Source organism: Notamacropus eugenii, chromosome 2 (genome assembly GCF_028372415.1).
Source record: "Notamacropus eugenii isolate mMacEug1 chromosome 2, mMacEug1.pri_v2, whole genome shotgun sequence".
In the NCBI taxonomy this organism is placed as follows: Eukaryota; Metazoa; Chordata; class Mammalia; order Diprotodontia; family Macropodidae; genus Notamacropus; species Notamacropus eugenii.
In genome coordinates this window covers 520,383,138-520,398,191 of record NC_092873.1, presented here as the reverse complement: position 1 = coordinate 520,398,191, position 15,054 = coordinate 520,383,138, and the positions used below count along the sequence as shown (strand labels likewise).

At 37.2% G+C, this 15,054-nt stretch overlaps 1 protein-coding gene across 3 annotated transcripts in view; it reads left to right on the top strand.

Moving 5' to 3' along the window:
• LOC140530239 (cytochrome P450 2J2-like) overlaps positions 1-15,054 on the top strand; it is a 47,149-nt gene that overhangs the window by 17,462 nt on the left and 14,633 nt on the right. For 2 of the 3 annotated variants that reach the window (XM_072649668.1, XM_072649669.1), the window contains 4 exons: positions 644-793; positions 6,507-6,667; positions 8,762-8,938; positions 14,841-14,976. In XM_072649668.1, the coding sequence (XP_072505769.1) occupies positions 644-793; positions 6,507-6,667; positions 8,762-8,938; positions 14,841-14,976 (624 nt within the window). Of the gene's footprint in view, positions 1-238; positions 398-643; positions 794-6,506; positions 6,668-8,761; positions 8,939-14,840; positions 14,977-15,054 lie in introns of those variants that run through there. The other variant, XM_072649671.1, reaches the window with a different exon arrangement.

Genomic DNA, 15,054 nt, shown 5'->3' with positions numbered 1-15,054 from the left:
AGAAGTAAAGATGATTGTTTAATACTGTATTGTCAGCAAGGTGGAGGGGCTTTATCAGCTTAGATGACACTAAGCAAAGAGGGGAGAACCAGCCTGCTTGTGGCACATTCAACACCTGTAGACCCTGCCTGGACCATGACATGGATGAAGTCAGCAAGGTCCGTGTGATATGGTTTAGGCTGCTCAAAGTGGATCTAGCCATCCAGAGCAAAACTTGGGCTCCTACCTCTGTCCACAGGGTCTTCACCAAAGCAGAAGTTTGTCTAGCTGCCAATCATCTCTGAACAAATCAGAAACTCATACCTACAGACCCCAAGGCACATAGTCTACATATGTATAGACTCTGAAGACCTCTGGGCCTTGTCATCTCCCTCCGCTTTGCCTTTAGGCCTTCCAGGTATTTTCATATACCCTACAGTTGAACTTTAAGTGTTATTTCGCCAATTAATGTGTAAATTCCTTAGAAACTGGAACTGTCCTTTCTATTCCTATACCCAGCACAGTATTTTTCACACAGTAGGTGTTTCTGTTTTTTTAAGTGCTTGTTCAGTTGAATTCCATTTTCAGTAGACAGAATAACTACACCAGTAAAAGGACAGATGTCTTAAAATATTAATATGCTATTGCTGTTGCTGTTGTTAAGGTTTAATCATGTCTAATGGTCAAGAGTGGAAACAGCAAAGAAGATTTACCTTAATGACCCTAAGAAACTTTGGTTTGGGAAAGAAGACCCTGGAGGACCGGATCCAGGAGGAGGCCAGGTATCTCATTGAGGCTATCAGGGAAGAAAAAGGTGAGTACTAGGCAGGCAGGGATAATTGCATTTGCTTCGGATGGTCCTTTAGGCCAATGATCATTAAAGAGAATCTGTAACTGTGCATGGGTGGGGTAGGGGCAGAGAGGTCATCCCTAAACTGCAGACAGACACAATGCCCGCCAACAAGGAACTTCTTCAAAAAAAACTGTATTTTATTTTATTTGCTATTTTTATTTATTTTAAACTTTCTATTTATTTATTTATTATATTTTATTTATTTTAAGCTTAAATACTAAATGAGAACAGAAAAAAATTGCCATGTACACAGCAGACCACAGAAGAGGACTCAATATAAAACAATAAATTTCCATTTCATGAAAACCTATAACTAATTTTACATATTGTTTTCAAAACTACACAGCTTTTCTTTGATTCCTTATCGATTTTCCCTTATTCTCTGCTGTGTAATTCTTGCTTCATTTACCCTCTCCCTATCTCCCACTCTGAAGAAGACTAGAATTAATTATGGAAACGCACACACACACAGACACTCATACACATATGTGAGACCATACAATGCTTATTTCCACCTGTCATCTGTTTTTATCCGAGTAGATAGCATCTGCCTTCATAGGTGCATATCTTTTCTTGTTTTTCTAAATCAGCCAGCTCATCAGTTCCTTCATCACTGCAATATTCAACCCAAATCATGTCCTGAGAGTCAATTTTTGAAAGATTTTCCCCAGATTTTCTGCATTCCTTCCATTCTTGACTACATAGGTTTTATTTATACACGACAATTTTAATTTAAAATAATCAAAATTGTCCTTTTTATATTTCAACAATGCTCTCCCTTATAATGTAATTTGTTGTCTTATTCTGAATCTACTTCCTTTATATTTTTTTCTGGTTTCTTAGAAGTTCCTTACCTTTTGCTCTTCAAAATGAATTTTGTTATTATTTTTCCCAAACACTAAAATAACTTGTAGTAATTTAATTGGTTTGGCATTGAATAAAAAAATTACATAAAACTATCTTTTAAAAATTATGTTGACTCTACCTACTCATGAACAATAACCATTACTTCTATTATTTGTATATGAATTTATTTGTATAAAAATTGTTTTATGTTCATGTTCATATAGTTTCAGTGTCTGTTTTGTTAGGCATAAGCTCAGGTATTATATACTGTCTAGGCATTTTAAATGGTCTAAAACTATATTGAATAATATTGCTGACACGGTGTAGTTTCTTTTTTTTTTCACTTTTGATTAAATATATTTTAATTTTGTCTAAGACCATCATTACTATCCCTGCTTTTTGAAATAATAAATTCTATTCTTGGCTTTTATCATTGTGTGTATCTCTCATTTTTATAATGTTTCCTAAAAGTGACATATTGTTGAATTCAAATTTTTAGTTTGCTTTCCATTTCAATTTTATCAGTAAATTCAACCTATTACCATTCTAAAGTATAGTTTCTTGTTCATTTTCTTCCTTCCTATTTTCCCCTCCCTATCCTTTTCACTCTCTTTACCTTATCTCTCCTCTCTCCTCTGCTTTACTTCTACCCACTACCTTGTCCTCCTATTCCTTAATCTACCCACCACACTAAAAGTCTCTCCCTTATCCTCTCCTTCCATTCTATCCCCTTGCCCACTTATTTATTTTTTAATTTAGAAGATTTTTATACCCTTATATGTACATATATGCATACACACATATACACATACAAAATACACATATACACACATATATGTACATATAAATATAGATATACATATAGATATAGATAGACAGATAAGACAGATAGATAGATCCGATGAATAGAATTTCTCTCTTTAATTTATTCCTGAAGTGAATAAGGTTCCAGCACTATCCACCCTCTTCCCACTAGCTTCTTCTTTATTAGTTTTTTTTTCCATTTATGCCTCTTTTTTATGCCTAAATTACCCCTTTTATCCCCCCGTCTTCACACTTTTGTTCTTTATTACCCCATCATGATCAGCTCAGCCCAGACCTTTCTTTCAAACTATGTAAATAAAAATGACAAATTGATAACATAACTGATAATATTTTCAAGTGTAGAAAGTAAACAATGTGACCTTACCAAATTCCTTTTATTTGGTCTTTAATGTTTATCTTTATCCCGGATGTGATATGTCAAATTTACCCTTAAGTTCTGGATTCTTTGCCACAAAAACCTAAAAATCTTTTAATTATTAAATCTCCATTTTTCTTCATCCAGAATTATACTTCATTTTGCTGGGTAAGTTGCCCTTCATTAGAAGCCCAGGCCTTTTGCTCTATGAAGTATACTATTACAAGTCCCATGTTCTTTCAATGTAGTAACTGCTTGGGTCTTGTATAATCACTATGGTGGGAGCATTGTATGTGTGTGTGTGTGTATACATTCATATATGTACATTCATCATATTTTTCATATATAATATGCATATATTCACATATATACATTCATATTGTTGCTTCTAACATTTTCTCCTTAACCTGGGAGCTTTCAAATTTGGCTAGGATATTCTTGTTAAGTTTTCTTATTGGATCTCTTTCAGGTGGCGATTCCTGGTTGTTTTCCATTTCTGCTTTGCCTTCTTGTTCTAGAAATTCAAGTCAATTCTCCTTGGTAATTTTTCATGATATTGTATCAAGATTCTTTTTTTAACTGTATTATTCAACTAGTCCAACTATTTTTATATTATTTCTCCTTGATATGTTCCCTAGATCAGTTGTTTTTCTAATGAGATTTTTTCTACTTTTTTCATTCTTTAGATTTTGTTTTATAATTTCTTATTGTCTCATGTCATTACCTTACCCTTGCCCAATTCTAGTTTTCAATAAATTATTTTCTTCCTTAATTTTTTGATTGTCTGTTTTAAAAGTTGGTTGACTTTTCAGAATTTTCTTTATTTTCTTGGATTGCTCTTACTTTTTTAATAAATTTTTCTCAAACTCTCTTATTTGATGCTTAAGTTCTTTTTGAGTTCTTCTAAGAACTCTTTGTGTGCTGGGGACCATTTGACATTTCTCATGGAAAAGGAATTGGCTTATTTTAGTTCCATTATCTTTCTTTGTATATAAACCCATATCTTCTCTAGCCCCACATTTACTATCTTTGGTTGGGTTCTTTGTCCTTTGGTTATACATTTTAGTTACTTGGGGATTTTTTTTGTTTGTTTTATTTTGTTTTTAAGAGTTTTTAGAGTAACCAAGTTGCAGCCCCAAGGTATGGACAATGATACCCCAAGTCTCTGGTCTTTCTTACTGTTATTTTCTGAGGAATTTACCTTGGCCTTTCCTCTCTCTCTTCCTAAGCTAGGACTAGAGCCGATAGCCACACTGTCCTGGAAATGATCTTGTTCCCTGCATTTCCCCAGTGGTTGCAATCTATAGCTATTCTCTCTGACCCAGAACTGAAACCATGGACTCTGCTTTCTTGTAAATGCCCACAGCCAACAGTGTCTCTGCCTTTTGCTACTGCTATCACCAGGTGTACACTGGCTTCTTCTCCCCTCAGCAACAGCCCTGGATGCTTCTGGTCAACACAATTATGCCAGGTATCTTTCAATAGTGGATGGTCCTTCATTCTTTCACTCCAGCAATCATACCACACCAACCCACAAACAAACACAATTGTCTGCAAAATGAAAATTTCTAAATCTAAGGCCACCCCTCAACCCAGCTGCCCCCAGAGGTCATTATTTGTTGATTCTGCAGAATCATCCTAGAGGTGTTTGCACTTCACTCAGGCCCAACCTCTGCCCCTGGAGGTTGTGTCTTTTCACATTTTTCTGGGAGGCCAATTGCTTTACTCTCTGTTTATTTCTCCTGCTCTGAAGCAATGTTCTGTCTTTTTTTGTGAAGGAAATTTGGAGAGTTAAAAGTTCTGACCTACTCTGCCATCTTCTAGGAATCCCCTCCAGTGAAAGTTTTCAAAGACCCAACATTGTTCTTCTGGAAGAAATGAGGCCATAAGCAGAGAAAGGAACCCTTGATGGTTCAGTCTCTTGAATGCCATGATAGTAATTCTCTGCCATTAACTCATATACCTTAAATGCCTCAATTATTCTAATGTCACACATAGAGTCCTGCCCTGGCTGGCCACTCCAGTACATGTACACACATCCCTGCCTCTCTTTTCTCCTGCTGCCCTTTTCTAACTCTTTTTTCTCCTAGTCATCCTTTTCCTTTTCTAATTACTAAACCATCTATTTCCTTTTCTCACTATCATTATTCTCATTCCTCCCTTTCTTCTTTTCTTTTCTGCCTTGGTCTCCTTTATATACTCCTTGGGGCATACACACACACACACACACACACACACACACACACATATGCAAACATATCACTGTCTTCATTTTTTAAAAAAGCTTGTGTGTAGAACATATATATGTGTGTGTATATGTGTGTATCTATAAATATATGTGTGTTTATATGTGTATACATACATATATACCTACACACATATACACAAACACATATCTCATTGTGTAATCTAGGGCCAGCACTGCCAAGATCTGGGTAGTAGGTCTCATAATTGGTTCTCTGGTATTGTGGCTGGTATTGGATGAATTCAAGTTCTTAAGTCTATCCAAATTTTCTATCTTTTCACAATTTTGTTATTGTAGACCTTCATTCCTCTACACTTCCTCCTCTACCCATGCTTTATTTTTATTCTGTTTCTTTTTTCCTTCTCTTTCTCCTCCCATCCTCCTTCCCTTTCCCTTTCTCCACCTCTTCTTCTGCTTCCCCTTATTACCCTAGATTTGGAGTAAGAATGAACCTCGGAGCACATGAGTACAATCCTCCCTCTTGTTCTTCAGATGAGAAAACTGAGGAATGGAACGGTTCCATAACTTTTCAAGTCACTCAGTCAGCCAATAAATATATATCAAGTGCCTAGTAAATTCCAAATGCTGTGCTAACATTGAGAATACAAACAAAGGAGTGCCCCCACCCTCAAGGAGCTCCTAGTCTAAAGGGGAACAGAAGAGACAACATGCAAACATCTGTATACAAATGTGATGTAAATGTGAAATGATAGAAAAGATAAACAGTTGGAGGGGACTAGAACTAAGTTCATCTAGCTAGGAAAGGTCTGAGGGAGTTGGTCTGGATCTTCATGGTTGCAGATCCAGTACCTTAAACACCACCTTCTACTGCCTTCCTTCCTTATTCACCTTCACATATCTTTTTTTTTATCCCAGTATCTCCAGTTGTAATTTCATCTCTACCACTCACTTATATGCAAGTAACCCAAAGGTGTATATATTTTGGGTATTGGTATATGAATACATGCCCATGTGTGCAAACACTCATTGCACAGATGTGAACAACTTTGCATGTGATAGGTCAGATATAAAATCATAGAGAGAGACTAGCAGTCATCTTGTCCAACTCTCTGATTTTGCTGATGAATAAATGAAGGCAAATACAGATAAAGTAAGTTACCTGAAGCCATGCAGGTATGCTATGCTGAAACAAAATTTGCCAAATAAATGGTAAGTTTTGACTTGAACACTGAAAAGTGGACTGTATTATTTTATTTTTCTCACATCTACTTAAGAAATAGCTGATTATGGTCAATAATAAAACAGATGTGTGCTGGTGGGTGGTGTGAAGGGAAGGCAAGTCATAAAAGTTTAAGAGAAAAAAGGTACAAAGCTCTGTGGGTCCCTTTAAAGAACATGGGTGAAATGAAGAGTAGCCTATTCCCTTAATCTTTTGCCAACAGGACAGCCTTTTGACCCCCATTTTCAGATCAACAATGCTGTTTCCAATATCATCTGCTCCATAACTTTTGGACATCGCTTTGAGTACCATGATTCTCAGTTCCAGGATCTGCTGAAGACTTTGGATGATGTCACGGTCCTCTTAGGCACGTGGGAGTGTCAGGTAATAGACCATCCCCTCCTGGTCATAACTGATTCAGCCTCAAATCAGCTACATCCTTCCTCCATGGGAAAAGAAATAAGCATGACTGTGAGAGTTTGGTAGGAGCTGAGTCAGCTTGTGAAAAAAGAGAAGAGAAATAAGATTTTTATAGAAAATGACATGAAAGAACATGCCTAGGGGAATCCAGTGCTGTTTTCCAACACTGTGATTTCCAAATAATGGGAAAATTTTTCTATAGTTTTAAATTTTTTTTAAGATCATTACCACCCAGATCATGAATTTATAAACATTTATCAAGCACCTACCCTGTTCCAAGTACTCTTCTAGGAGATGTAGACATAATGTTAGAAATGAAAGCCCCCCTGATCTTGGGTGGTTATATTCCGGGAGAGGGACAACATGCCCTCAAATGAGTGCATAAGCAAATAAATGAATCTAATGGGGAAAATTGTGTAGGCATAGCATTAGAAGACAGGAAAACCAGGAAAGCCTTCATGGAGAAGCTGTATGTGATGCAGAATTTGAGGGAAATTCAGAATTTTATCCTCCTCTATGTAGGAGAGGGGAGAGGAGAAGGGAGAGGAGAGAGAAGGTGAGGGGAGGGCAGAGGAGAGGAGGGGAAGGGAGGAGGAAAGAGCAGAGGGGAAAAGAATAGGAGAGGAAAGGGGAGGGCATGGCAGGGAAGAGGAGGGGAGGAGAAAAGGAGAAGAGAGGAGAGGATGAGAGGAGAGGAGAACAGAGGGGATGAGAATAGGAGAGAAGAGGAGAGGAGAAGAGAGGAGAGGAGAGGAAAGGAGAGGAGGGAAGGGGAAGGGGAGGGGAGAGGAGAGGGGAGGGAGACAGAAAGGCATAGTGACAGGGAGAGGGAGAGGGTGGAGAGTTGGAGGAAGAGAGAGTGAAGAGAGAAGGGAGAGAGGAAGGAAGGAAGGAAGGTTCAGAGAAAGAAAGAGCTAAGAGGCATAGATGGACAGCTAGAGAAACAGAATGAAGGAGACAGATATAGAGGAGAGACACAATCAGATACACACAGATAATTTAAGTGTTTACCTTTATGTTTTGTAAACAGCTTTTATATACATTAGCCCCACCTTAGTGTCTTTGCATTAGCATTCTCTCACATCTAAAAAGTTCTCCATCCTCTTGTTCCCCTCCTTCCTTAAAGAATCAGCTCAAATTTCACCTTCTCCTGAAAGAGGTTTTTCATAGTCCCTTCTGCTGCCAGTGACTTCTAATCTGAGATTATCTCTCAGTCATTCAGTAGATATCTTATGTATGCCTTATAAGTACTTTTTTTGTAATATCATCACTCAGCACAGTGCCTAGCACATAGTTCATGTTTAATATATGCTTCTTGATTGATGGATATCTTTAGATCCCTCACAATGACCTTTGAGTCTTTACACTCCCCAATTTCTGAATTAGGAAACTGACCCTGAAAGAGGTTAATAACTTGCCTAACAGCTAATATGTATCTGAGGGAAAATTCTAATTCAAGTCTTCATGATTCTTATTCCAGCATTCCATCTACTGTCCGTCCTAGTTGGTCAGTAAGTGAACTTCAGCAAAAGAGTCACTGGCTCGCATTTTCACTTAACTCTTCAGGGATCTGATTATAGAAGGAAATGAGTGGAATGGATAAATAACATTAGATGTCATTTTAGTAAGAGGAGAAAATAGAAATTCAAGACAAAGGATATCTGTGGGACTAACAAAAAAGTAAAGACCCCAAATGCTATCAATTTCCTTAGAATCTCTCCCCTCATTTTTGAAGGTCATGGGCCACTTAGGTAGGTGACATCTTGAAAAATTTATTTGGGTTCATCAGGTATGGTCAAGGGACTACCGTATAGAGACAAGAGATGACTGGATGGTTAGCTTGGGTGTTAGGAGAGCAATAGTGTGGGAGGATAGACAGTGACTACAGGGAGGGTAAATTTCAGGAGTAGTTAGAAGTGGAATTAAGATAAATTCCATGACACAAAAGAAGGTCAAGAACCCTGGCCTTAACTAGGGTAAAAAAGATGAAGAGATAGGGCAGCCCAACAGAAACTGACACATATTCTTCCTCCCTCTGCCCCCTTTTATATTATTTAGCTCTTCAGTATGTTTCCTCGGATAATGAAATTCCTGCCAGGATCTCACCAAAAACTCTTAAGACAATGGAAAAAGCTAGATACTTTTGTAGAACATGTGATCAAACAACATAAGGAAGACCTGAACCAAGAGGAGACCCAGGACTTCATTGATGCTTACCTGAAGGAGCTGTCCAAGGTAACAACAGTGGGTATTGTGTGTGTTTAAAACCACAATTAAAGTGCAGAAGTGGGGGGAAAAGTGTGTTAAAATTGTGCAAGCTGTACATCAGTAAAAGAGAGGAAGACAAGATCAGTGAACTGAGCATGCAACTAAATCATCTAGAGAAAGAATGAATAAAAATCCCTAAATAACACCAAACTGGAAATCCTGAAAATCAAAGAGATTTAAAAAATTGAAAGAGACTAATAAATAAAACTAAGAGACTGCTTTATAAAAAAGAAATAAAATAGATAAAAACACTAGTTCATTTGATTTTTAAAAGAAAGAAAAGCAAACTATCATAAATGAAAAGGGTTCATTCATCACCAATGATAACAAAATAAAAGAAATAATTATGAGTTATTTTGTCAATTTTATGCTGATAAATCTGACCATCTAAGTGAAATGAATAAATATTTAGAAAAATACAAATTGCCTAGATTAAAAGAAGATGGAGTGAAAGTAGAGACTTGCTAGGGCTCTCCCTTCAAAGCCCATGAAATATCTGAAAAAAATGACTCTAAACAAATTCTAGAGCTGCAGAACACACAAACTGATGGAATGAAAAATATTTCCAGCCAAGGAGAACCTGTCAGGTGAAGAGGAAACACCAGGCTGAGAGTGGGGCAGAGCACAATGAGACAAGGGCAATGCCAGCACAGAAAATGCTGGAGCAAACCTCAGAGGACTGAATCATTGAAAGTTCTGGCAGCTTCCAGACTTCTGAACCCACAAATGCCAAAGACAGCACAGAAGGTCAGTGGGAAAATCTCTGTGGAATATACTCTGGCTGGGATTCAGCCCCTGCCCTGGGGTAGAGGAGAAGGAGACAGCATTAGCAGTAGGGGTGGTGGTGGCAGAAATAGCAGCAGCTGCTTCGGGAACTTCTAACCCACAGACAATGTGAGATGGAGTGGAAGATATAAAATCCCTGAAGCCTGCCACAGTGTATACCCACATCCCCACTGGAAGCAGAATCACACCTTGGCAAAAAGTTAGAAAGTCTAATATTTGTCTGTGAACATCAACAAACAGCATAAAAATAAACCCAGATAATAGAATCTTATTTTGGAGACAAAAGAGAATCAAAACATACCAGAAGACAAGAAAGTGAAAGGTCCTACATCCAAAGGCTTCAAGAAAAGCATGAATTGATCACGTGCCACAGAAGAGCTCAAAACACTGAAGAAAATAACACCTTGAAAAATAGACTAATCTAACTGACAGAAGAGGTCTAAAAAGCTAAGGAGGTGAGAGTACCTTAAAAAGCAGGATTGGTCAAATGAAAAAGGAATTTCAAAAGCTCACTGAAGAAAATAATTCCTTCAAAAGTAGAATAGAGCAAATGGAAGCTAAGGACTTTATGAGAAATCAAGAAATTACAAAGCAGAACCAAAAGAATGAAAAAAATACAAGGTAGTATGAAATATCTCTTTGGAAAAAGCAGTGACCTACAAAATGGATCCAGGACAAAGAATTTAAAAATTATTGGACTACCTGAAAGCCATGATCAAAAAAAGAGACTAAACATTACGTTTTTAAAAATTTTCAAGGAAAACTGCTCTGATATTCTAAAAGCAGAGGGTATAACAGAAATTGAAAGAATTCACTGATCACCTCTCACAAGCATAGCTAAAAGGGAAACTCCTGGGAGTATTTTAGCTATATTCTAGAGTTTCCACGTCAATGAGAAAATATTTCAACCAGTCAGAAAGAAACAATTTGAGTATTGTGGAAGTACAATCAGGATAACACAAGAGCTTGCAACTTCTACATTAAGGGACTGAGGACTTGGAATATGATATTCCGGAGGTCAGAGTAGGTAGGATTAAAACCAAGAATCACCTACCCTGAAAAATTGAGTATAGTACTTCTGGAGGTAATGGAATTTCAATGAAATAGAGGGCTTTCAAGCATTCTTGCTGGAAAGACCAGAGCTGAATAGAAAATTTGGCTTTCAAATAGAAGAATCAAGAAAAAGCATGAAAAGGTAAACAGGAAAGAAAAACCATAAAGGACTCAATAAAGTTGAACTGTTTACATTCCTACATGGATAGATGATATTTATAACTCATGAGACCTTGCTTAGTATTAGAATAGTTGGGGGAAATATAGATAAGTAGATTGGAGGATAGATTGATAGATAGATTGATAGATAGATAGATAGACAGACAGACAGACAGACAGAAAGACAGATGGGACAGGGAAAGTTGAATATGAAAAGAAGATATCTGGAAATAAAATTAAGGAATGAGAAAGGAATATATTGGAAGTAGGAGAAAGGGAGAGATAGAATGGGTTACATTACCTGACATAAAAGAGGCAAGAAAAAGTTTTCATAATGGAGAAAATGAGAGAGAAATTGAAAGGTAATGAGAGAAACTCACTCTCATTGGATTTGGCTTAAGGAGGGAATAACATTCACACTGAACTGGGTTCCTACAAGAAAGTAAATGGGGAAGGGCACAAGGGGAGAAATGATAGAAGGGAGGGGAGATTGTAGGAGGGGGTAGTCAGATGCAAACATTGGTGAAAAGGGACAGGGTCAAAGCAGAAAATAGAATAAGTAGGGGGGACAGGATAGGATGGAAGGAAATAATATAGTTTGTCTTTCATAACCTGACTGCTATGAAAGTGTTTTCCATAACTACTCATTGTAATGGCAAGCAAAATATGATCTTTTACTGTTTGTGTTTTAGTATGATCCAATTCTTCTGATGACTAGAAGCGGTATATTTATTTGCATTAATTATTGCCAGACCTAGAGGCCTGTGTGGGCTACCCGAGTCTTCTTACCTCAGCTCCCGAGGTCTTCGGCTGGCCACGCCGGGTATGCATATGAGAGAAAGGACGTTCCAGAGTCAAACAAGGGTTGAGCTTTATTTCAGGGTCTCGGTTACAAGTGCAGGGGGCTCTTCCTTAGGAGGAAGAGGGGGAGATTTCCTAAGGAGGCTAGGATCTTAAGGGATTGGAAGTAGAAGTACAAGCGGGGAGAGAGGGGGAGGAGAGAGAGGAAAGAAGAAAAGCAGAGCCTACTGTCCTCTTGGCTCCTCACGTGCTAAGAGAGCTTTCAGGCTTCCTCAATCCTACTTAACCTTCAGCCGCATAGTTTGCATCTGAATACCATGCTGTTAGGTAACTAGGTGTGCCCAGATCCGGGACAATCTCGAGGGCGGGGAGATCTCTCTCCCGTCACGTTTCTCACGGGAAGAGGCGGAATTACTCGAGATAGCTCGGTTCACCTCGATTCCCTGCCGTTTCCTGGGGGGGTCTCGTGAGAGCTCTAAGATTTAGAAGCTCTCACCTTTACCCGCCCGAGACTGTCCACACGGAATTGAGCTTCCAATCCCAACAAATTATTTTAATATGATTAAAGATCATCCCCATCAATTAATGGACCTGGTAAGATCTGTAGGAAAACTCATAACTTTTGTTAATGAAGCACTGGTTCTCAAGGGTTGTGATGCCCTCTGGCTCTGAAAAAGTGTAAAAAGACTTTGAATTGAGATTGTACTTGGGGCTCAGTATTTGGAGGAACATTAGTGTACCAGATGAGACTCTAGGAAGCCATTAAGCAGCTCCCTGGCTTTGAAAACCCAGATATTGGTGCTTCCCTGCCTAATAACTCTGTACATATGTTCAAGCAGTTGCATGTGTCTGTTGAATTGTGATGTATATATTACTTACTGTTAGACAGTTTGTAAGCATTGTTTGCTGATTTAGATTTCTCTGTATTTTCTCTGAAATTCAGGGTGCAGACTTTTTCCCCTGAGCTAAGTGCATGATACATGTGTTTGATTAAAGTGATTGTTAACCCCTCAAATGCTGCCTTTCCTTTTGGAAAACCAAATCAAAGAACCAGTGATAGCCAGACCCCCCCCCATGTATGTTGGGGAGTTTATTATTACACACATGCATAACCTATATCAAATTGCTTCCCTTCTCAATGATGGTGAATGTGTACAGAAGAAGGAATAGAATCTGTAACTCAAAGTTTTAAAAACCAAATGTTAAAAAAAATTTTTTTATCCAACTGGGAAATAAGATGTATTGGAAATGGGATATAGAAATCTATATAAACAAAATGAATGCCATATGGGATGAGGGATGGGGAGGAATGGGGAGAAAATCTAAAAGTCAAAATCTTGTGTAAATTAATATTGAAAACTAAAAATTAATTAATTAATACAAAGATAAAACAAAATTCTTAAATAACCATATTTTAGAAAAATGCAATTGAACAATCAATGAACTCCCTAAGAAAAACAAAACTTCCCCAGACCAGATGAATTTATGAAAGAACTGAAGAGCATTTAATTCCAATACCATATAAACTCTTTGGGAAAATACATGAAAGATCCTACCAAATTCTTTTTTTGATACAAATATGTTGCTCATAACTAAACCAGGAAGAACAAAAACAGAGGGGAAAAATTATAGACCAATTTCAGTAACGAATATTGATGCAATTTTTAAGAAAATATTAGCAAAGAGGCTCCAGCAGCTTATCATGATGACAATACAATAGGGCCAAGTGGGGTTTATACCAGGAATATAGTGCTGGTTCAATATTAGGAAACCAACAACATAATTGACCATGTCACTAACAAAATGAAAAGAAGGCTTATACTTGTCTCAATAGGTACTGAAAAATATTTTAAAACAATCCAATACCCATTATGGTCAAAAAAAGTTATAAAGCAAAGGAATAAATGGAGTTTTCTTTCAAATGATTAGTTGTGTCTATCTCAAACTATAAATATGAATTACCTATAATGGGATCGTCACCTAAAAAACTGCTTCAAATCACTACTGCTTAGAGAATCACAAATAAAATAACAAATATCCCACACTGAACCTATCAGAATAGCTAATATGAAAGAAAAAGCAAATGATGAATGCTATAAAGGATGGGGGAAAACTGAGATACCAATGTACTGTTGGTGGAGTTGTGAACTCATTTATCCATTATGGAGAACAATTTGGAACTATGCCCAAAGACAAGAATCTTGATATACTCTGATCCAGCAATAACACTAGAAGGTCTATACTCAAAGGAGAACTTTAAAAAAGTGAAAAAGATGGACATGTACAAAAATATTTATAGTAGCTCTTTTTGTGGTGGCAAAGAAATGGAAACTGAGGGGATGCCCCAGTCAGAAAATGGCTAAAACATTTTGGTATAAGAAGGTAATAGGATAATATTGTGCTATAAGAAATGATGAGCAGGGGGATTTCAGAGAATCTTGGAAAGATTTATATACATTGATGGAAAGTGAAGTAAACAGAACCATGACAACGTTGTACAAAATATCAGCAATACTGTGCTATGTCCAACTGATTGACTTCATTCTTCTCATGAAGACAGTGATCTAAGACAAGTTTCTAAGAGTCATAATGGAAAATACTATTCACAACCAGAGAAAGAACTGATGAAATCATAATGTAGATCAAAGAATACTTTTTCATTTTGTGATTTTCTTCCTTTTTTTCTGTTATTTTTTTTGCAGTATGACTGCTATATAAGTATGTTTTACATAAATATACATATAGAGCCCATATCAAATTGCTTAACATCTTAGTGAGAGGGGGAGGTGTGAGAGAAAGGGAGAAAACTTGGAACTCAAAATTTTACATAAAACAAATGTTAAATTGTTTACATATAATGGGAAAAAATAATATTTCAAAGATAAAAAATAAATAGGAGCTCTCATTCTTAGGAACAGTAGCTATTGTTGAGGGTTAAAGGGAAGCCTACCATCTGCCACTTTGATTTTTCCAAGGCTCCATTGAAGGTGAAGCTTCTCATGCCTAGAGAGTGCCATAGTTATTTTTTGCATTAACCAATTGATTCTTGTTCTTTTTTTTTTAATTTAAGGATAACAGCCATAGTAGTTTTAATGAAAACAATTTAGTATTCTGCACCCTGGACATCTTTTTGGCTGGAACAGAGACGACATCAACCACTCTGAGGTGGGCACTGCTGTATATGGCCCTTTATCCAGAGATCCAAGGTACAGTGATGGTGCAAAACTATGCACCCCTGTTCATTTCTGTCCAGAAGTGTTGCCATTTATAGTTTGAAGGTATGT